The sequence below is a fragment of the Ascaphus truei genome, chromosome 1, assembly GCF_040206685.1.
Source record: "Ascaphus truei isolate aAscTru1 chromosome 1, aAscTru1.hap1, whole genome shotgun sequence".
Taxonomy (NCBI): domain Eukaryota; kingdom Metazoa; phylum Chordata; class Amphibia; order Anura; family Ascaphidae; genus Ascaphus; species Ascaphus truei.
In genome coordinates, this window is record NC_134483.1 from 276,124,362 (window position 1) to 276,146,184 (window position 21,823).

The following is a 21,823-nucleotide window of genomic DNA, read 5'->3' on the forward strand; positions in this document are numbered from 1 at the left end:
TGTTGCCACAGATCCTGGGGTTAAATGTATCTCGCTGGCTGTACATTTAACCTATGGTGAACTGAATAGAAAGGGAATAAGGAATAATGAGTCTAAATGAGGAATAATGTGTCTAAAGATTACATGGTGTTAAACTCAAATGTACCATATCATCACAATTGGGGGAGATCATTCAGCAGTCAATGTGAAGTTCACATCAGTGATTGCTAACTCATGCAATACTGGAGGACCAGTTTGCACCTGAGCACCAGCACCAACCAAGGCGGTTCATTAAAAAATAACACCATGCATTGGCTGCTACAGTGTATATCAAGTTTTTCACATTTCACTCTTTATTTGAACTAAATCAGTCGTTTCGAACGTCTGTGTATCATTTATTTTTTCTCTATAAGTAACAGTATGCAAATTCTCTTTGTGTTTATATAGCGCACTTTCCCCCACCCCCTCGGAGAATGTGTGGCTACGGTGTGTGTGGTGCAATACCTGTGGCTCACAGGAGGTCTGAGTTTCCGCTGCAGGGAGCCTGGGGTGTAACTGGTACGGTGTTCTTCAGCGCCTCCACCTGTAACTGATTCTACTGTGTGGAATTAGCCATTACAGGACCTACATACTTATACAATAACCACACACACAATAGGTAAAAACATAAAATAACTTTACTACAGAACGATAATATGGCTACTGGTTACAGCCTACCCACCAGGCCTCGCACGGTCGTAACCACCCGCCCAGTCTCCCACACACTTGTTCACAGTCCCCACAGTACCTGATGGGGCCCTCGGGCACCCAACCACTCTAGTGTCCACAAGGATATAACCCCTCACCCTTATATGTGGTCAGTGCTGCCATTATAGTGTGTATTGGTGCACTTGTGCTTGGGGTACCTGCCGGGTGCGTCTGCACCCAGGCGCACTGCGTCCAGCGATGGGGTACCCGGACCTGCTACAGGGACAGTTTCCCTTCTTCTATGTAGCAGCCACAATCTGAGGGGAGTTGGGTGACCCAACTCCCATCAGGGGTCTCTGGCCTAGTGTAGATGCCACAGGCACCTGCACATTCACACCCTACCCCTTCAGTATCCAGCTTCCAACTCACATTCCCCTTAACTTTCATACATCTCTCAGCCCTATTGGTTTCCTGGCAACGCGTCCTGCAGCCACTGAGGCTGCTAAAACTTGTAGTTCCCCTGCTGTTCTATACTCCTATGGAAAGGTAAGGGGACAAACAGAGGACCAGGGGGCCCCAGGCTATACTTATTTTAAAGCCAACCGTTTATTTAAAGCAGCATCACCATCCAGTATAAGACTTGTAATGCTGATTTCCTTTTTCGCTCTTGCACATTGGCTTTTCTCTGTCTATATCTATCTTTAAAAAAAAAAAAAAATGTCCTCTCTTTCTGCATCCACCACCTATTTTGTAATAGTTGTGCAAAAAGTAGAAACTGTTCGTAGATGGACAGGCAAAATTAGGAACAAATGGACTAAAAAAAAAAAAAAAAGTTTAGCCGTGTAAACATAGCAGGAAGGAAGTAGGGTGTTTTTTTTTTTTTGCTGCCATCTCCGCCTTCTGTCTTCTGAATATTTTCTGTTATGTTGCTCAAGAAAATATAGGTACACATATGAACCAGTTGCAGCAGTCAAGTCATCGAAAAGGAGGGTGTTTCCTTTTTTTATATACTGTAGGACAACAGATGGAGGGATCAATGTCATGTGATTTGCTGTAATAGCAATCACATGAGCCTGGTGCCAAAATGTCTGCGATACTGAATGCCACTAAACATTTGACACGAAGCATTAAAAGTATCACTTATGTGAACCTGCATCTTAGAAAAAAAATATGAAGTGGTTCTCCTTTAAAGTGTCAGTCGCAAGTAGCCGTTCAAAACAAAAGTAAAAAACAGGCTTTTATAAGTGTAAAAAAAAAAAAGGGAGGGGGGGGGAGTTGAGGTTGTTCTACTGCACCGACACACTTTATTCGAGCAAATACCCGGTATGTACCTGGCAGATACCTGGAATGCGCCGCTCCTCACCTCTGACAAGCCCCGTTGCGTTTGCCTTCCCAGCCTGGGTTCATGCCTGGCTGATGGGCGGCTGATCTGTTAAATGATAATGATTAGGATTTAATAGGCTGCAATGCTTCGCGTGTCTACCAGATGGCATAAATTCATGAATTGTAATGCAGTATATATATATATACTGTGCAGTATTGCAGCCAGCGGGAATAAAATGCTTCAATCCCTGCTTGGAAAATAACTCAATGCACTCGGGCAGAAAACAGTCACAAACCTCAATACACCCGGGTATACCAGAATTCGTGGGACTAGCCAAGCTCGAATAAAGTGTGTCGCCAGTGTAGATCCAATTGTGTTTTATTTCTTAGTTGTACACTATTATTTATTGTGATTTTCTAAGGCAATTGTTTGATTTGTTTATTGTATTTTGTATTACTGTTTTATTAGGTTATTCTTCTGTGTGTACAGTATGTATTTACCCGTTATATCAGGCTCTTTATTGTTTATCCTTTTATTGTACGTTTGTGTTCATTGGATTTTTCATTAGGTATTCATTCATTCATATTTTATCTTTTATATTTAGTTGCCATTTTACATCCTTTACATTGCTTCTATAGCCCCTGGTGCCTTTTAAACCGTGGCAATGTTTGGGGTGTATTTTCCACGGGTTGCCAGGTTGTCAAAGACTATTTAAAGCTGTTCTTATTCATACTGCATCCCCCTGAAAAAGCTGTTTGGTGATATGAAATGGGTTGGGTATGGTCATGACAACCGCACGTTGACAGAAGAGAGTGGAGAACGAGCACAAGATTTTGGCATGCTTTGCATTCAATTTGCTACTCCAGTATCTCTCGAAGCTACAGTAAGGAGTTTTCAAGCTAGACCTGTCTAGGTATCTCTGTGTTCAGACGCCACTTCCACCTTACAGTTTGGATCTATTCTGACCCTAACGAGGACTATCAATCTCTTTCACAACATACGTGGGGGCTGGCGATAATGAGAAATTCAATATATATTAATTACAGGCTCGACAAACCCCCTCACCTGGATTTTGGGAGCTGGCGAGGCTGCCTCCTCTTCCCTCAGTGCCTATATTGCTGCAGCTGGCGGCACAATCCTCCACCCAAACAAACCCCCGTCACCAACAATCCCGCTCCAGTGGTGCCATCAGTGTATCTCGCCTAATCAGGGCCACTGACAGGTGGTGGGAGGAGCTGAGCGTGTGTGGAAGGGATGTGATATGCAGGGGAGAGATGTAATGTGCTGGGGCGGGTGGGAGCTATGCAGGGGAGAGCTGTAATGTGCTGGGGGTGGAGAGATGTGATGTGCTTGGGGGGAGATATGCAGTGGAGAGATGTGATGTGCTGGGGAGGTGGGGTAGGTGCAGGGGAGAGATGTGATGAGGGAGTGGAGGAGATGTGATGTGCGGGGGAGTGGTGTGTGTGTATGATAGAGAGAGAGATATATTTATAGATATCTATAATATATATATATATATATATATATATATATATACACACACACACACACACACACACACACACACACACACACACACACACACACACACACATATATATACACTACCGACACGCTTTATTACTCTGCGGCCAGATCCGCAAGCCGGGAGATTTCCCGGCTTGCTAGTGGCCGCCCCTCGGCGTGCCGCGCGTCATAGACGCGCGGTCACGCATCTTCGGGAGCGTGCGCCCCCTGCACGCGCGTCCAGGGGCTCCCCGAGGGAGCCCTGGTGCGGGACAGCGGCAGGGGGTTCCGGGGGACCCGGCAAACCCGGCAGCGGTAGGGAGAGCGCCCCGATCGGAGGGCGCTCTTCCGCTGCTTCGGCGCGCGCCCGTCACTCTCGGGCGCGCGCCAGGCTACTGCTGCGGCCAAGAACGGGCAAATGCTCGAATAAACTCGGCCGCAGCAGTATATATATATATATACATATATACATATACAGGCATACCCCGCATTAACGTACGCAATGAGACCCGGAGCATGTATGTAAAGCGAAAATGTACTTAAAGTGAAGCACTACCTTTTTTCCACTTATCGATGCATGTACTTTAATGCAATCATCATATACGTGCATAACTGATGTAAATAACGCATTTGTAACAGGCTCTATAGTTTTCCCGCTTGCGCACAGCTTCGGTACAGGTAGGGAGACGGTATTGCTGTTCAGGACGTGCTGACAGGTGCATGCGTGAGCTGCTGTTTGCCTATTGGGCGATATGTCCTTACTCGCGAGTGTACTTAAAGTGAGTGTCCTTAAACTGGGGTATGTGTGTGTGTGTGTGTGTGTGTGTGTGTGTGTGTTATGATGGGTGAAAAAGCAACAAAAAACCTCCACAGTTAGCATATAGCCAATAAAGAATATCACTTGAATATCAAGAATATCACTTGTTAAACAGGTCTGCAACCCTGCATTTCAACCATTATCACCTAGCATACAGTGCTCCCACTGCAGCAAGGGATTCTGGGAAATGACATGCAAATGAGCACACAATCTGTCACCTTTTGTCTGAAAAACCATCGTTACATGGAGCCCATATAAGCTAATGCTTGCTGTTAACACAGCTTTAAAAGCACAGCATGGGAATCAGATGCAAAGCCAGTGAAACCATTCACAGACATGTTTCACCCTTAATGTGTATCATCAGTGTGAAGTTGGTTGTACTGCTGGCTTTGCATTTTCAAGAATGTAGGGTTTACCATCACGGTCTAAGTTATGGTGGGTGAAAAAGGCAACAAGAAATAGTTAGGTCCGGAAATAATTAGACACGGACACAAGTTTCATAATTCTGGCTCTGTACGCCCCCACAATGGATTTGAAATGAAACAACAACAGAAGTGCAGACTTTGCAATTCCTAAACGTTTCATACAATATTTTTGTTCAACCATTTTCATACACAGTCCCCTTATTTCAGGGGCTCAAATGTAATTGGACAAATTAAAACAATCATAAATAAAATGTTCATTTTGAATACTTTGTCGAGAATCCTTTGCAGGCAATGACTGCTTGAAGTCTGGAACGCATGAACATCACCAAACGCTGGGTTTCGTCCTTTGTGATGCTTTGCAGGCCTTTACTGCAGCTGTCTTCAGTTGTTGTTTGTTCGTGGATCTTTCTGCCTTAAATTTTGTCTTCAGCAAGTGAAATGCATGCTCGGTCGGGTTGAGATCAGGTGATTGACTCAGCCATTGCAGAATATTCCACTTCTTTGCCTTAAAAAACAACTGGGCTGCTTTCGCAGTATGTTTTGAGTTATTGTCCATCTGTAAAGGGAAGCACCGTCCAATCAACTTCTCTGAATTTGGCTGAATCTGAGCAGACAATATATACCAATACACTTCAGAATTCATACCATATACCAATACTGCTTTTGTCTTCTTTAACATCATCAATAAACACTAGTGACCCAGTGCCATTGTAAGCCATGCATGCCTATGCCATCACACTGCCTCCACCGTGTTTTACAGATGATGTGGTAAGCTTCAGATCATGAGCCGTTCCAAGCCTTCTCCATACTTTTTTCTTCCCATCATTCTGGTACAGGTTGATCTTCGTTTCATCTGTCCAAAGAATGCTATAACAGAAGTGGGCTGGCTTTATTTAGATTTTGTTTGGCAACGTCTAATCTGGCCTTTCTATTCTTGAGGCCTATGAATGGTTTTCACCTTGTGGTGAACCCTCTGTATTTGCTCTCGTGAAGTCTTCTCTTTATGGTAGACTTGGATAATGATATGCCTACCTCCTGGAGAGTGTTCTTCACTTGGCTGGATGGTGTGAAGGGGTTTTTCTTTACCATGGAAAGGATCCTACGATCATCCACCACTGTTGTCTTCCGTGGATGTCCAGGCCTTTTTGTGTTGCAGAGCTCACCAGTGCGTTCTTTTTTTTTTTTTTTTTTCTCAGAATGTACCAAACTGTTGATTTGGCCACTCCTAATGTTCCTGCTATCTCTGATGGATTTTCTTTTTTTGTTGTTGCAGCCTAAGGATGCCCTGTTTCACTTGCATTGAGAGCTCCTTTGACCGCATGTTGTGGGTTCACAGCAACCGCTTCCAAATGCGAATGCCACACCTGGAATCAACCCCAGACCTTTTACCTGCTTAATTTATGATAAAATTACAAAGGAATAGCCCACACTTGTCCATGAAACAGCTTTTGAGTCAATTGTCCAATTACTTTTGGTCCCTTGAAAAAGAGGGGGCTACATATTAAAGATGTAATTCCTAAACCCTTCCTCCAATTTGTATGTGAATACCCTCAAATTAAAGCTGATAGACTGCACTTTAAGCCCATATTCATTATTTAACTGCAACTTTAATTTATTTTGGTACACAGCCGAAATAACAAAACTTGTATCGGTGTCCAATTATTTCCGGACCTAACTGTGTGTGTGTTTTCATATATACATACACTAGCTTTTGTGTCCGGCTTTGCCCGGGGAATGTAACATGTAATACATCTCCCCGCCCCCCCCCCCCCCTGCTGCTGGATGTAATGCGGGGTAAGATTTAACTCTCTGTGTGTGTCTGTGTGTGTCTCCCCCCGCTGCCGGAACATGTCTTTGCCCCTCCCCCCTCCCCCCCGCTGGCGCCACATCTCCCCGCGCCGCTGTGACATGTCCCCACGCTACCGGCACATGACCCCGCCCCCCCCCCCCCCTCTTGGTACATCTCCCTTCGCTGGCAGCAAATTTTCCAGGCCCCCCCCCTCTCTGTTGGTACATCTCCCCCCGCTGCCGGCACATGTCCCCTGCTTCTCGCCACGCTAGCTGACACATCTCTCTCCCCCTGCTGGCAAAATCCCCCCCTTCCCCCCGCTGCCGGCACATGTCCCCTGCTTCTCGCCACGCTAGCTGACACATCTCTCTCCCCCTGCTGGCAAAATCCCCCCTTCCCCCCGCTTGCTGGCACCTCTCACATCACACACACAGCCTTGTTCCAGGCAAGGATACGCCCCCTCCCTTAGTAGCCACGCCCTGCCCCTGCTTTAGCCGAGGGAAACGTAGAATGTCCATAATTTGGGAGGTGAGTCACATTGGAACCTCAAAATAGTTGCAAATCCGCCGCAGAAGGTCCAGTCAAAGTATCGACATACAAACGGAAAACGGAATCCAACTTAGATTTATAATATATATATATATATATACCCACACACACACAATTAGTAGCACTAGTGAGTGAATGGTAGTGTTAAAATGTGCAAATGAATTCTATATACAGCTTAACCCCGTTATAGCGCAGTCCTCGGGGGCCACCCGAAACCACCGCGTTAGTAACGGGGTCGCGAAAAACAAAATGGCTGCTGCAAAAAAAAATTATTAAAAAAAATGGCCGCCGCATTAGTGCTACCGCGTCCGCCGGAGGGGGAAAGCTGAGAACTCTCCCAGCGTTCCCAGACCCGGTGGAGCAGCGGCAACGACACACAGCTCTTACCTGGCAGCTCTGCTCCCGGTCTCTGTTAGTTTTAGGAATGCCCAGCATATCACTGTGTTACAATCGCACTGCCCATGTGCATCGGATCGGGTTTCAAAGAAGAGACTGTGGCGTCCCTGCTTTGTTTACATGAGCCATGTGCAATGCTCTCCACATCCAGACACATGCGCTGTTCATGGCTATGACGAAACATTACACAGACAGTATGGGCGGACAGTGTGTGTGTGTGTGAGTGTGTAAGTGTAAGGGTGTGTGTCAGTGTCAGTGTGTGTAAGTGTGTAAGTGTGTAAGTGAAAGGGTGTGTGTCAGTGTCAGTGTGGTTGTGTGTAAGTGTGAGACTGTGCCCCAGCCTGCTCCATTCAGAGCCTGAAACTGGAGACCAGGGAACCAGAGCCTCACATTGGGACAAACTGCCATATGTTCTGGGGTCACGTCAAACCCTCCAAACTTCTGAATGACATTTGTTACTCTGCTGTTTATATAACCTGCTTATTTATATAATCAAAATCCGTGCACATTGTAGTGTGTCACGTCCAGAATATCCTGTGATTAACACAATTACAAGGAGACCCAAACTCGGTGTGATTCACAACCCAAAACCCAGGCATTCAACCCAAGCAATAGCAAGGCACAGCGATTGGGGACCCCCCCATGAACAGGAATATTGGACGGACACAGGCACACACAGACACCTCAAAATAGGGGAGCAACCTGGGGGGGGTGGGGGAACGGGTCTCTGTGACAGGAGCGGGTGATCACTGGGGAGGGGGAAGATCACCAGGAACCTGTTTAATTTCCTGACTGGTCATAAGCTGCTGGGAGGAGTTGGGATCCAAGTCCTGCTGCACATGTCAGCAATTCTCAGGCAGGGGAGGGGGCGGGGAGGAAATTGCTAAACATGCCAGTCTAACAAAAGGCTAAAATAAACAAAGAGGTCACTCACCCCCCTCTCTTCCCCCCCTCCCAGACGGTGTCAGGACAGATGCACACAGATTAACCCCTGCACTGCCACGGCGCACGCACACACGGCCCTCGGCCCGCACCGAGTGCAGCAAGTGCACAGAGCGCCCACAGAGCACCTTGTTTGAGAAGGGGGTTACTGTGTGAGTAGGGAGGGGGGTTACTGTTTGAGCAAGGGGGCTGTGAGCATGGAGGGTACTTTGAGCAGGGGGGGATATTTTGAGCAGGGGGGGGGATATTTTGAGCAGGGGGGGTGGTTACTGTGTGAGCAGGGGAGGTGGTTACTGTGTGAGCAGGGGGGGTACTGTGAGCAGTGGGGGTGGTTACTGTGTGAGCAGGGGGGGTACTGTGAACAGGGGGGGGATACTGTGAGAGAGGGGGGTACTGTAAGCAGGGAGGGTACTGTGTGAGCAGGGCGGGTAATTCTGTGTGGTCTTTTGGTTAACATGAAAGATGCTGGCCTTTGAAGTGGTAGGGTGCTTTGTGATCATGGCCTTGAGCGCCCACAACTCACACAGCACACAGAGTTTCAACAGAGCGCACAGAACCCACAGCCCGCAAATAGCGCCCACAGCCACCCACAGAGCAGTGACAGAGGCAGCACAATCCAATAAAAAGGAGAGGTAGGAGATCATCAGCTTATGTCCTATTCACTTATACAGTATTCTTCTGTTCTATTGTGCTGTTTGGTGGGTTTGTGTTTTTATTTTATTTTAAGCTTTTATTAATATTTTGTCCCAATTTTGCCCAAACTCCCCCCCACCCCAACCCCCCAAAAAAAAAATTTTTTAAAAAAGGGAGCCACGTGAATACCGCGTTATTGCGGATTCGCGTTATAGCGGATTTGCGTTATAGCGGATCGCGCTATAACAGGGTTAAGCTGTATGTGTAATGTAAAAAAAGGAATGAAATACGTGTAACAAATTTAATAATGTGAACATCAAATGATTATAGCATAGGGTCAGTCTGTACAGAATAGGCCAAGCTTCTGTATGGTCAAGCCTGACCAAATGTAAACAGAAAACAAGAAAAAAGAGAAGCGCCAGTTCCGTTTGGTAGAAAATATATATGTATAGCGTTTATTAAATAACCAGTGGGTGTTCACTGTTCCACTAGGTTATCAGCCATTTGGACTGCTACTGCTATTGACATTCACCACTGTTGGCCATCTCTCCCCTGACATCTTGCTTCCTTGCTCTACATCCCCTTTTATATGTCACTTGCCAATTGCTGCTATCTGCTTATACAAGACATATTGTTTCTTTTTAATCACACCAGTCAACTACTAGTCCTTTTGATTACTCTGGTTATTTAATAAACTCTATACATATATATTTTCTACCAAACGGCATATATATATATACAGGTAAACCCCGTTATAACGCGGTCCTCGGGGTCCACCCCGAGACCACCGCGTTAGTAACGGGGTCGCGGAAAAAAAAATGGCCGCCGCATCAGCGCATCTTCACCCCTTCACCCCCTCGGGATGGGAGGGGGGATGCCCCTCCGGTCCCGGCTTCCCCCTGTCACCGCGTGACAGCCCGCGGGACAGGAGATGGGAGGGGTAATAAACCGGAAAAGTACAGTCTCCGGAAGACCGCTCACCCCCCCGCCGCAGCACAGGGCCCTCGCGCCGCAGTACAGGGCCCCCTCGCCCCGCCGTAGCGCAGGGTCGTCCTGTCACCCCCCCACAGCACAATGACGTCCCACCCCCCCGCCCCGGGCAGTACAGGCAACTCACTTTAAGTACACTCGCGAGTAAGTACATATCGCTCAATAGGAAAACGGCAGCTCACGCATGCGCCTGTCAGCACGTCCTGAACAGCAATACTGGCTCCCTACCTGTATCGAAGTTGTGCGCAAGCGGGGAAACTATAGAGCCTGTTACAAATGTGTTATTTACATCAGTTATGCACGTATATGATGATTGCAGTACAGTACATGCATCGATAAGTGGGGAAAAGGGTAGTGCTTCACTTTAAGTACATTTTCGCTTTACATACATGCTCCGGTCCCATTTACCATGTGTAGCCCTGATAGGTTTTGGGCTATTATTCTGTCCTCCTGCGCAGTAATCCCTGGTAAGGGCAGGTTCACCAGGAGTAATCATGGGTTCTCCTCACTCACTGCAGATCAGTGAGGCAGAGAAGGCAGTGCAGTCAGGCCTGTGTCCAATAAGGGACAGGGGCGGGCTCTTGCTGGATCTGTCTTAATGAACTGCATTTCCTGTATCTAGTTAGTTAGCTCCTACCCTGAGAGGAGCTGAGTCTTACCCACCTGAGCTGTCAAGGATCTGGCAGGCTTGAGGCCCTCCCTCTGGGAGAGGCATGGTAGACTGTTCCCACTACCTCACCAGGGGGTAGTGGAAGAGCTAGGCCTGTTTCCAGGGCCCTGACTGGGAGTGAATTGCCAGGGTCATCCTGAGGGTGTACGCCTTAACTGCTGTTCCTGTGTATAGTGTGCAGTGGAAATAAAGTGTTCCTGATTTAAAAGACACAGCTGCGTGAGACTGGAATCTCTCCTCCCTGAGAGGGAAGTTCTACTGTAGGGATTCCACCCATATCCCTAGGGCCTGCAATAGATAGAGGCGCTGCCACCGTAAATACAATTGGGGCACAACCCCAGAAGCCTGTCCTGACCTTCCCCATAATACCATCAAGAGACTCGGGAGTCCTGTAAGCCAGCAGGTGCACCACACTATACCATACGTAACCAAAGTCAGTTTCTCCGTGATAGGACCAACATGAGATTGGGTGGGAGAAACAGGGTTACACATGCCACAGGGCATGGGTTTGCAACCTTGCATTTCAATTGAATGTGTTAAAATTGAATGTGTTTTTTATTGGTGGCTTGTTTTGAAGATTGGCAGGATACATGTTGCCTGGCATAGTGGTAGCTCATGCCCACTGGGCACTGACCATGCCAGTCATTTTTTTTTATTATTGTGCTGTTGATGCCCATGGATGACAAGGAGTGAGAATGAGGACATCCTGGCAGGGGTAAGTGCCAGTTTAATTTACTTCATGCTGCTGATTTACTGTGTGTTTTATTTTAAATGGGCAAATGCACTATTACCCATTTTTGGACAATACTGTAGTAATTTTGCCCATTACTGTATTGTATGTATTGGGGGTAGGTGTGTTTATTTGAAGGTATTGCATTTTTTGTATACACTGGATTGATACCGCAGCCCAGCGGGGGGGACACCGGACACCCATAGGGATCACCCGAGGACCCCCGCCAGCCCCTGTTATCAATCCTGTGCAGAAAAAAATTACAAATGTTTTTATGTGGGGAGACGGGGTGGATTGTGTTTTAGTGGGTGGGCAGTACATATTGTAATGTTGATTGGGGGTAGAGGGGGTGAGTGAAGGGCTAAATACCCCCTTCACTCACCCCCTCTGCCCCCAATAACCTGCTACAATATTGTGCCTTAACCCCTAGCCACTAAGGTAATAAAGCTGCTTACGTTTTATTTGTATTTATAGTGTTTGTGAGCAGGGGGTCTCCTGAGCTGAATAAAGTTGATTTCAGCCACAGGGACCCCCTACTTCCTTAGATACAGGCCCCATTATGGGGTGCCGGTATCCCTCTGCTTTGTTTAGATCCCACGGTCACGTGACCCACAGGATTTTAACATGACGTGGATACCGGAACCCCATAACGAGGCCTGTATCTCAGGAAGTAGGGGATCCCAGGACCTGAAATCAATGCAATTCTGCTCCGGCGACCCCTGCTACGTTACTGTAATGTTTAAATTAAATAAAACCCCTGCGATCGCCTGTGAGAGGCGTGCAGTTAGAGTGACTGATTCAGCCTCTTACTGCACGGCTATTACAGACAGGCAGACCCCGGTAGGATTAACACAGCAGGGACACTTGCAGTGTTAATCTGATGGGTCATTCATCTGCAGAGGCAAATTTTTTAAGTATCTCTGGGAAATCTCGAAAACCATTTAGAGAAATGATCAGATAACTGCCGCTGTATCTGTATATCCAATGCTTGTTTTTATTGTTCATCTTGGAAGTGGGCATTTGTCTCCCCCTTTTTAAAAAAAAAACTCTATTATGGTAATGCACTAGGGTTGTGCGCTTTTTCCATTCTTTGTTTTGTATGCATCTGCCAAACCCACACTTCAATTCCAGGATTTACAGCAATGTTTTTAAAATGTAGATAAAACATAGGGTTAACAATGAAACAGACAAAGGGGCCTATGCAGAGAGCTGCGAGAAGCCCAATCTCGTCATTTTTTTGCCAAATATGCCTACAGCAATTTAGTAAATGGCGAAAAACTGGCGAGATGAGGAAAATCCGCCAGTTTTTGTTTCTTGGAAAAAAAACTCGCCGCGCGGGTGGCGAGAAGCAATATCTCACCAGTTTTAAAACCCGCCGTATGCAAGTAGCCCCGATCAGCATCTCGCCGCTGATTGCGCCAATAAACTGAAGAGATTTTCTCCAAATCGCTCCGCCAACAAAAGTTGGCAAAAAGTTGGAGCTGAGCGGCGATAGGTGACATAAAAAAAAAATCAGGCCCTTTTCCTGGCTCGGATTGATGCAGGGGGGCTCCAGAGCTGATACCCAGGAATATCAGCACCGAAGGCCCCCGGCATGCATCCGAGGCAGGAAAAATGCATGTACAGCCCACTTCATTACCTTAGCGGCTAACCGCTAAAGCAATGAAGGGGTTAACCCACCGTGCCAGCTTTATTGTGGGTAGCGGGGGTGGGTGAAAGGGGTATTTGGCCCTTGGTGTGAGTTTAGGGCTTGCGGGGGGGGGGGGTTGCGGCTGCACTTAACCCCTTCACGACCGTAGCAGTTAATACCGCTACGGTCATGAAGGGGTTAACCAATCCCGCTACCCCCCCGCAAGCCCTAAACAACCACCGTTGGGGCTAATACCCCCTTCACCCACCCCCGCTACCCACAATAAAAAAAAATCACACACAGCAGCCCCACAATAAATAAATAAATCTAAATAAATAAATAAATGTGGCGGGGGCCCTCGGTTGTTACCCGCAGGCCTGCAGTACCAATTATGTGCCCCCCCCCCCAAATTAATGAATAAACACATACATACTTTTAAAGAAATAACCCCCCCCCCTAACACATACAGTATAGTTATGGCCACAATTACTATTATCCACAAAGGGAGAATAGTGAATATGCCCATTTTAAATACATAAACAGCAATAAATACATATAGCACTCACCCATGTCCGGCTGCCACGATGAAGGCCATCCTCCTCTTCATCCTGCCCATGTCCCCTCCGCTGCTGCAAAACAGACACAAGAATGAAAACATCCAAAGTAATGTCCCCTAACCCCTTAATCACCATAGCGGTTATTAACCGCTACAGTCATTAAGGGGTTAACCCACCCTCACCCACCACTCGGGACGCCTACATACCCTCCCCCACTAACCCCCCACCCAGTGAGGCCTAACCACCCTCACCCACTACCTACAAGGGAGTCCTACCCACATACCGTTGGGGAACCCCCCCACCCCCAGTACCCACAATAAAAACAATACAGTGACCCACAATAAACTTCATTCTATTTATTAAATACATTACCCACCCCCTGTGCCCCCCCATAAATACAAGATTTATCCTTTTACAAACAGGGTTCATAACACAGCCCCACGCGAGTCCCCGGTGGGCTGGCGGGGCACCTGACAGACCTACAGGGTACCAGCAGCCCTTTTCAAACAGGTTCGGGAGGCCTATTGGTGGGTCCCGCCAAGCGCCATGGCCCCCAGGTGGTCTCCTTGGGTCACCGTGGGCCACAATTGGGTCCCCACGGTAGGCCCAAGGATGTCTGGGAGCCCCGGGTCAGACCCACAGATGTCTGTGCGGCCTTGGGTGGTTCCCACGGGGGTCTGGGGAACTCACGAGTGCTCACTACGGGTCCGCGGTGCCCCCACGGATGTGGGACCACCGCTTCATCCCTGCATGTGTCACCCGTGGAACCACCAGCCTGATACCCGAGGAGACCACAGGTGGTCTCCAGAGGTCTCACGCAGAACCACGGAACAAACCCTGAATGTAAAAAAAATAAACCTGGCCTATACATTCAATACATACACCCCTCCTCCCCCCAACACCTACAGTACAATAATGTGCAAAATAACTATTATCCAGATAGGGATAATAGATTATTTGCCCATTATTAAAAACATTAACTAGCATATTCAAATACATAAAGTACTACTGACCTCATCAATAAGAAGTCTCCGTCGCCTGCAACATCCTTGTTTTGCCCACAAAAAACATAGCCAATACAAAGCCAATACATTGCAATTACATTCAGATTAATTCAATTAACCCCTTAAACACCTTATCGGATAATAACCGCAAAGGTAATTAAGGGGTTAAGCCACACTGGCCCGATACCCACCCTTCAGCCATGAATTTGTACATTGGCTTCATCATGCAAATATATATATATATATATATATATATATATATATATATATATATATATATACACACACATGATGAACCAATATACAAATAAATGTAGAAGGGTTATCAAAAACATGCTGTACTCAAAATAACACTTCTCTATAAAGACACACTACAATAAAATTAATTTCCTTTCATAATCCTAACTGATCTTACAATCAAAAACATCAAATGCCAATCAAAAACCTCAAATGACAATCAACACATTGTATGCATCATATATACAATGTAAATGCAATCTAAGCACCATATACATTCTGCAAATGAATGTTAACAATAACATTGCAAGCAAAATACAGATAACTCCAAACAAGTATACTATTTTAACCAATCCAGGAAACATAAATCAATTAGCATTCATTAATGACATCCCTAAGCAATTTACATTCCATCACTAACAATTAAACAATTAACTAATTCAAGCCTGGAACTGAACAATTTAGCCTGAGAAAAAATATAAGTACCAACAAGCATACAAAATTGAAAACCAAGGCTAACCCTGACCTCAAGTACAACATACAATAGCAACGATTACAGCTATCTAATTTTAAAATACTTTAAACACACATTTAAGCATAGCTGCATAGTCAAATTAATTTAAAACACATCAAATCAAGCTTTTAAAACAACATCATTTCTTACCCTGTATGTATATATCTCTAGACATACATACATACATACATACATACATACATACATACATACATACATACATACAGTGGCAAGAAATTATATACCACAAAAAAATAAATACACATGTAAAAAAAACATTTAAAAAAATTAACAAGTTCAATTAAATACATTTCTTTCGTTCACTTACCATTACTTGACCCCACGACTCCCGTTGAACAGCTTACTCGCGAACAAAACCACCAGGCACAGGAACCCATAAAATAAAAAACCATAAAAAAATAAACATTAAACTAAAAATCCAAATCAATCCACGGGTCTTCTAATTGTAATCCATCTTCATCTGTATTCTTCTTTCTTCTATCTTCTTCCGGGGTCTTCTTCCCGTCTTCGGCCACGCCCTGGTCTTCTTTCTTCTCCGGAGGTCCTTCCTCCTCGGCGTCTGGCTTCAAAATGAGACGACATAGGCTTTTAAAGGCCTATGACGTCACATTTTCGTCATGGTTCCCACGGTCCTGATTGGCCCGTGAAAACCATGTGTTTTGGCCGATAAAAAAAAAAAAGATGACGTCACTTAAAGGCAATGAAAGCACAGCCAATCAGAATGGCTTTGCTTCAATTGCCTTTAAGATGACATCATTAAAAGAAACAAGGCCGTCCACACATGGTACGGTAGCCAATCAGAGCGTGGGAACTCCATCCCTACTCTGATTGGCTCTAGTACCATGTGACAGGCTTTCAATGACGTCACATCCGTTCTCCCCCAAGCCTCTGTCACATGGTAGAGAGAGAGAGAGAGTCTGAGGGAGAGAGAGAGTCTGAGGGAGAGAGAGTCTGAGGGAGGGTCAGAGAGAGAGAGAGAGAGAGAGAGAGAGAGAGAGAGAGAGAGAGAGAGAGTCTGAGGGAGGGTCAGAGAGAGAGAGAGAGAGAGAGAGAGAGTCTGAGGGAGGGTCAGAGAGAGAGAGAGAGAGAGAGAGAGAGTCTGAGGGAGGGTCAGAGAGAGAGAGAGAGAGTCTGAGGGAGGGTCAGAGAGAGAGAGAGAATCTGAGGGAGGGTCAGAGAGAGAGAGTCTGAGGGAGGGTCAGAGAGAGAGTCTGAGGGAGGGTCAGAGAGAGAGAGAGTCTGAGGGAGGGTCAGAGAGAGAGAGAGTCTGAGGGAGGGTCAGAGAGAGAGTCTGAGGGAGGGTCAGAGAGAGAGTCTGAGGGAGGGTCAGAGAGAGAGTCTGAGGGAGGGTCAGAGAGAGAGTCTGAGGGAGGGTCAGAGAGAGAGTCTGAGGGAGGGTCAGAGAGAGAGTCTGAGGGAGGGTCAGAGAGAAAGTCTGAGGGAGGGTCAGAGAGAGAGTCTGATGGAGGGTCAGAGAGTGAAAGGGAGGGTCAGAGAGTGAGAGGGAGGGTCAGAGAGTGTGAGAGGGAGGGTCAGAGAGTGTGAGAGGGAGGGTCAGAGAGAGTGAGAGGGAGGGTCAGAGAGAGTGAGAGGGAGGGTCAGAGAGAGTGAGAGGGAGGGTCAGAGAGAGTGAGAGGGAGGGTCAGAGAGAGTGAGAGGGAGGGTCAGAGAGAGTGAGAGGGAGGGTCAGAGAGTGTAAGAGGGAGGGTCAGAGAGTGTGAGAGGGAGGGTCAAAGAGTGTGAGTGTGAGAGGGAGGGTCAAAGAGTGTGAGAGGGAGGGTCAGAGAGAGAGAGGGTCAGAGAGAGAGAGGGTCAGAGAGAGAGAGGGTCAGAGAGAGAGAGAGTCAGAGATGCCAAGTGTCAGGAAGAAAACATTAATTTTATCGTTGTTCTTGTTCTTTTTTTTTTTATCGTGTACTTTTCGAAATAAACCTACGTTTCTATGAAAATTGAAGTTTTTGTTTTTTTGCGGCCCACCTAAACTTAAACCTTGTTTATTTGGCACGTGTTAGCCTTTGAGTTTGACATGCTTGTTAGTACAGTTACAGTTACAACAGTGTAACATTGTCCTTAATGGTAATTTTTTTTTTTTTAATATATAATCAATTATGTATTTTTTATTTAAGGACAACTGATTGAAACTTGCAAATATTCTTCTTTCGTCTGTGTTCCCATCCTATCATGTTTACATTTACACCACCAAGTTAGGAATGCAAAATGTAAGGGATTTAGGAAAAGCATTACACATTTGAATATTATACTTGTGCAGAAGCCATTCTAGTCTTCTGTACACTTAGAAGTTGCCAGTATGAGCGAAATTACCCACGTTGGGTTCTGTCAACAGTAGCTACAACAAACAGGCTAATTTAGAACCTGGGTTTGAGTAAGTAGAGCAGGAATTCACAGATAATTAAAGCAGATAGGACCTGCTTGATCTGCCTTAATGTGTAGGGAAATTATAGTAATTTGTCTTTCAACTGAGGCTTCACCTTTCAAAGCTTCATTTGAAAGTCGCTTCCTGTTCAGAGAATCAACTTCCCCTGTAATATTTTTGACCTGATAGGTTCTTTTTGAAGAGCTGCTGGGGGAAGGGCAAGGTGGTGAAACATTATTTCAGACATGAAGGACTCTCAATGTCAATTTCCATTCTGCTTTTAAAGGTTTTGTTGCTTCGCAAAACTACAAGAATGAACTAAAAAGTGTAATACTTTTAAATGATTTCTGGAATTTATTTTTGAAAAATGTCTTCCATGATGGACTTTTGCCCACTGCAGCCTGAAAGTGACCAGAAGGTCAAAACAACTGTTATTGTGCATGTTGTACTTCCTAAACCTAAATATAGGTACCACTTGCTGAAGCCTTTGATTAGAAAAGGAAAGGGTTAAAGTACAAATTTTACATTTACAACCAGATTCTTCATACCAATAACATGTTTAAGAGAATAGGACTTGGTGTGTGGGCACATTCTGAAGGGGTTGTTAGTCTTTTAATAAAATGATAAATAATGAAATTTACGACAAACTAACTGTGAAAACAGAACACAAGCATTATAATATGTACAAAGTATTTGATGTCTCTGGAAAGAATACATCAACTTCATTGGTACAAGACAAATTAATTGGTTTATAATGATGAGCATAGTTTTTTTTGGCAGTGGTTGACGTGACTTAACAAGTAGTAGTATTGTGTCAGATAAAAAAAAAATAGCTACACTTGCAATCCAAAGTGTTGTGTATCTTTAGTAATATAGAAGAAAATTAGGCCAGCTTTATGCTGCAAGAATAGGAAACAGTGAGACTTTATAAAATACACTTTTTCATTAAAAAAAAAACACTTGGCACATTCACATCTCGGACAATACCACAACCCTGCCTTTCCCTATAGTCGTTCAGCATACCATGCTTCTACTGCAGCCATGGATTCTGGGTAATGACATGCAAATGAGCACTCTATCACTTTTTGCTTATCCATTTTCACACAGACCCCTATAAGCTTATGCTTGCTTTTTCTACACAGATTTTACAGCAAAGCCTGGGCTAAAGAAGTGCATGGTCGGGAAACCTGCTCACAGCTGTTTCAACAGAAGCATTGTATGCTGGGTGTGATTGTGGGGAAAGGCCAGGGCAGGTTTAACCACCAGGACAACTAGGAGGCCACCTAAGGCAGCAACATTTGGGGAAAGGCAATTGTGTGGACCTGTCTGAGACGTGTGAATGTGCTCATTCTTATTTGCTGTACGGTGGAGGGTCACACTTTTACCCACCATAACTTTTTTTATGTACTTTTTTTTTTAAATACATAAAGTGGAATGATAACATTGTAGCTAAAAATAGTAACAACTGTGGTATTGTAATACTTTCACTACTGCTTTAAAATAGAAAACTTTACATTAAGAGAACAATTACAAATTATTTACTAGGAAACAAATTGACTAATGTACTTTCCAGACCCAACCTGCAATGAATCTCGTATTTGCAGATTCATATATTTATTTCTAATTCCTAGGCTTTCTAAAAGCAACCACTCTCTCATCAACTTATCAAAGCGCTGAGGAAGTATCACTGTTGATTTAAAATTGCAATCCCTGTAAAACTAAGCTATTCTTTTCTCCCCCCAGATTTTGTTAAAGGCTTATCTGATCCATGTTCCCCTGTCCACAAGGGAGACTCACTCCCTCCTACCCCAGGCACCAGAGATAATTGTAGTTTTCAGTTTCATATGGTCTGGCTGCTGGGGTGACCCTTTACCAGTGCCCATTTTATGTCCGCCTGTTCAGGAAAAGCTAAAAAAAAAAAAAATGAGTGGAACAATATGAATATTTGGCTTCCTTAAACCATCATGTTCCACGCCAAGATTTGACTGCTTCAATTTATTTGAAATGTAAGAAAGTTTGCTGAGCAGTCATACAGATTCATGATATTAATGTGCACTTTTGTGTCCTTTGTTTCAGTTGGTCCTCTGCGTATTGAGTTTTCCCACCCTGTGGATCTAGAGGAAGTAAAGAAAAACAACCCAAATGTAAGGGAGGGTGGTCGCTACAAACCGAAGGACTGTAACGCACGTCAGAAAGTAGCTCTAATCATACCGTTCAGAAAGCGTGATGAACACCTGAAGTACTGGCTGCTTTATCTGCACCCTATGCTCCAAAAGCAGCAACTTGATTATGGAGTGTATGTCATTAACCAGGTAAGAAATGTAATCAATTTGCTTATTGGTATTTTATCACTTCAATAGGTGACTTTTTTTGTTATTTCTGCCATATATATTGTGCTCTTTGGTAAGGCATTCAGATATATTTGAGAATGCCTCCATGCAGTCCAGATGATGTCTTTTAGATATTGTTTGTAATAAAGAATATTAAAATCAGAATGAAAACAAATAGGCAAAATAAAAGTATATGGATACAGTAGATACAATTATATGATAAGGCAATCTGCATTGAGGTGCAGTAGCATAGGCCTCCAGTTTCCAGTACCAATGAGTGAGAACAAAGGTGCATTTTGCCACTCCACATGCACACAAACATGCATTCCTGAGAATAAAGTCTGTCCCTCAAACAGGTCTTTTGGTGTGGCATCCCTCACAACTCATTAATCATAACAATCATATGACATTAATCATAACAATTCCAACACTGAGTGCCTGGTATTACATGAAATATGTTGCTCTTATCTCCTTTTTCCCAGCTGAAGGAATGCTAGGGGCTGCAAAACAATATAGCAGCCTCAAATTACAGCTGCACCTTTTGATGCTGTACAGTTGACAAAGAAGCCTAATTCACTGAGACAGAATGGAGCCTTCCAGGCATAGTCACAATTACAACATCACAAGTCTTTATTTCTTTTTTATGCAGCTATAGTTTATTTAAGTAATATAAATTACTACTTGGCAACAAAATAAAGTGTAAACAGTAGGCCACACAATTCCTTTTCTGCCACTTTTAATTTGTATTTCATTTGACTCTAAATGGCAAAACAATAAATACTTAATGTATATATAACATACTGCACATACCTGTACTGATGGCATTAATGACTTGTTCTTCACTCAAGAACACACTATATACGTTATGGTGGGTAAAAAAGTGACAAAACCCCTCCACTGTACTCAAGAAGGAATTTTTCAGCAATTCCAAAGCTCCATGCTGACAATGTCTATGCATGATCCACATCTATTAAGTTTTCTACATAATGTTTGCATACTAGACTTTTTAGCAGGATATTTTCATTGGATCATATTTAATAAGCTGTATCTTGTTAGTGCAGCTTATTAAATGTTTCCTTTTCAGTTTATACCATTAGTCAATGAGGATCCAGTTGTCTTGTCATGAAAGTACAGTGAAAGTACAGTCAATTTAAAGCAGCAATATGTGTTAACTTGAAAAAAAAATTATGTATTTTATTTATTACAGGCTGGAAGCAGTGGGTTTCCGGAGCTGAACTCCATTAATTTCAGCTCCTGGGATGCCCTACTTCCCGAGATCTTTACCTCTGTCGTGGTGCCGGTATCTCTGCAGGTAGGGAAACCGTGTTCCTTAATGTAATCGCGGCGTCTAAATGGCCCGCGTGAGGAAGCCGTGACGTCATCCAGTGCGGCTTCCTATTGGCTTCTGTGACATGCACCTTTAAACTCCACAGAGATACTGGGACCCCCTACAGAGGTAAGTATCTCTGGAAGCAGGGGGTTCCTGTAGCTGAAATTAATGGGGTTCAACTCTGGAGATCCCCACCTGCTTCAATCCTGTAATAAATATATATATATATACAGTGCTCGACAAATAATGATAACCAGTCGCCCGTTGCGAGTGGATTTAGGCAGCTGGCGACCCGTGCTGCAGCTCAATGAATTCCCTGCTCGCGCCAATTTTTTTTTTTTTTTTTAAATAAATAAATAATCCCCCTCTCTGATTGGGTTAAAAAAAAA

General features: G+C 44.7%; 1 protein-coding gene across 1 annotated transcript in view; it reads left to right on the forward strand.

Annotated features, from left to right (window-relative positions):
• The window catches only part of B4GALT1 (beta-1,4-galactosyltransferase 1), a 124,664-nt gene that overhangs the window by 40,991 nt on the left and 61,850 nt on the right, over positions 1 to 21,823 (forward strand). Inside the window, exon 2 of the mRNA XM_075604477.1 lies at positions 19,851 to 20,086. Within this exon, the coding sequence (XP_075460592.1) occupies positions 19,851 to 20,086 (236 nt within the window). The remainder of the gene's footprint in view (positions 1 to 19,850; positions 20,087 to 21,823) is intronic.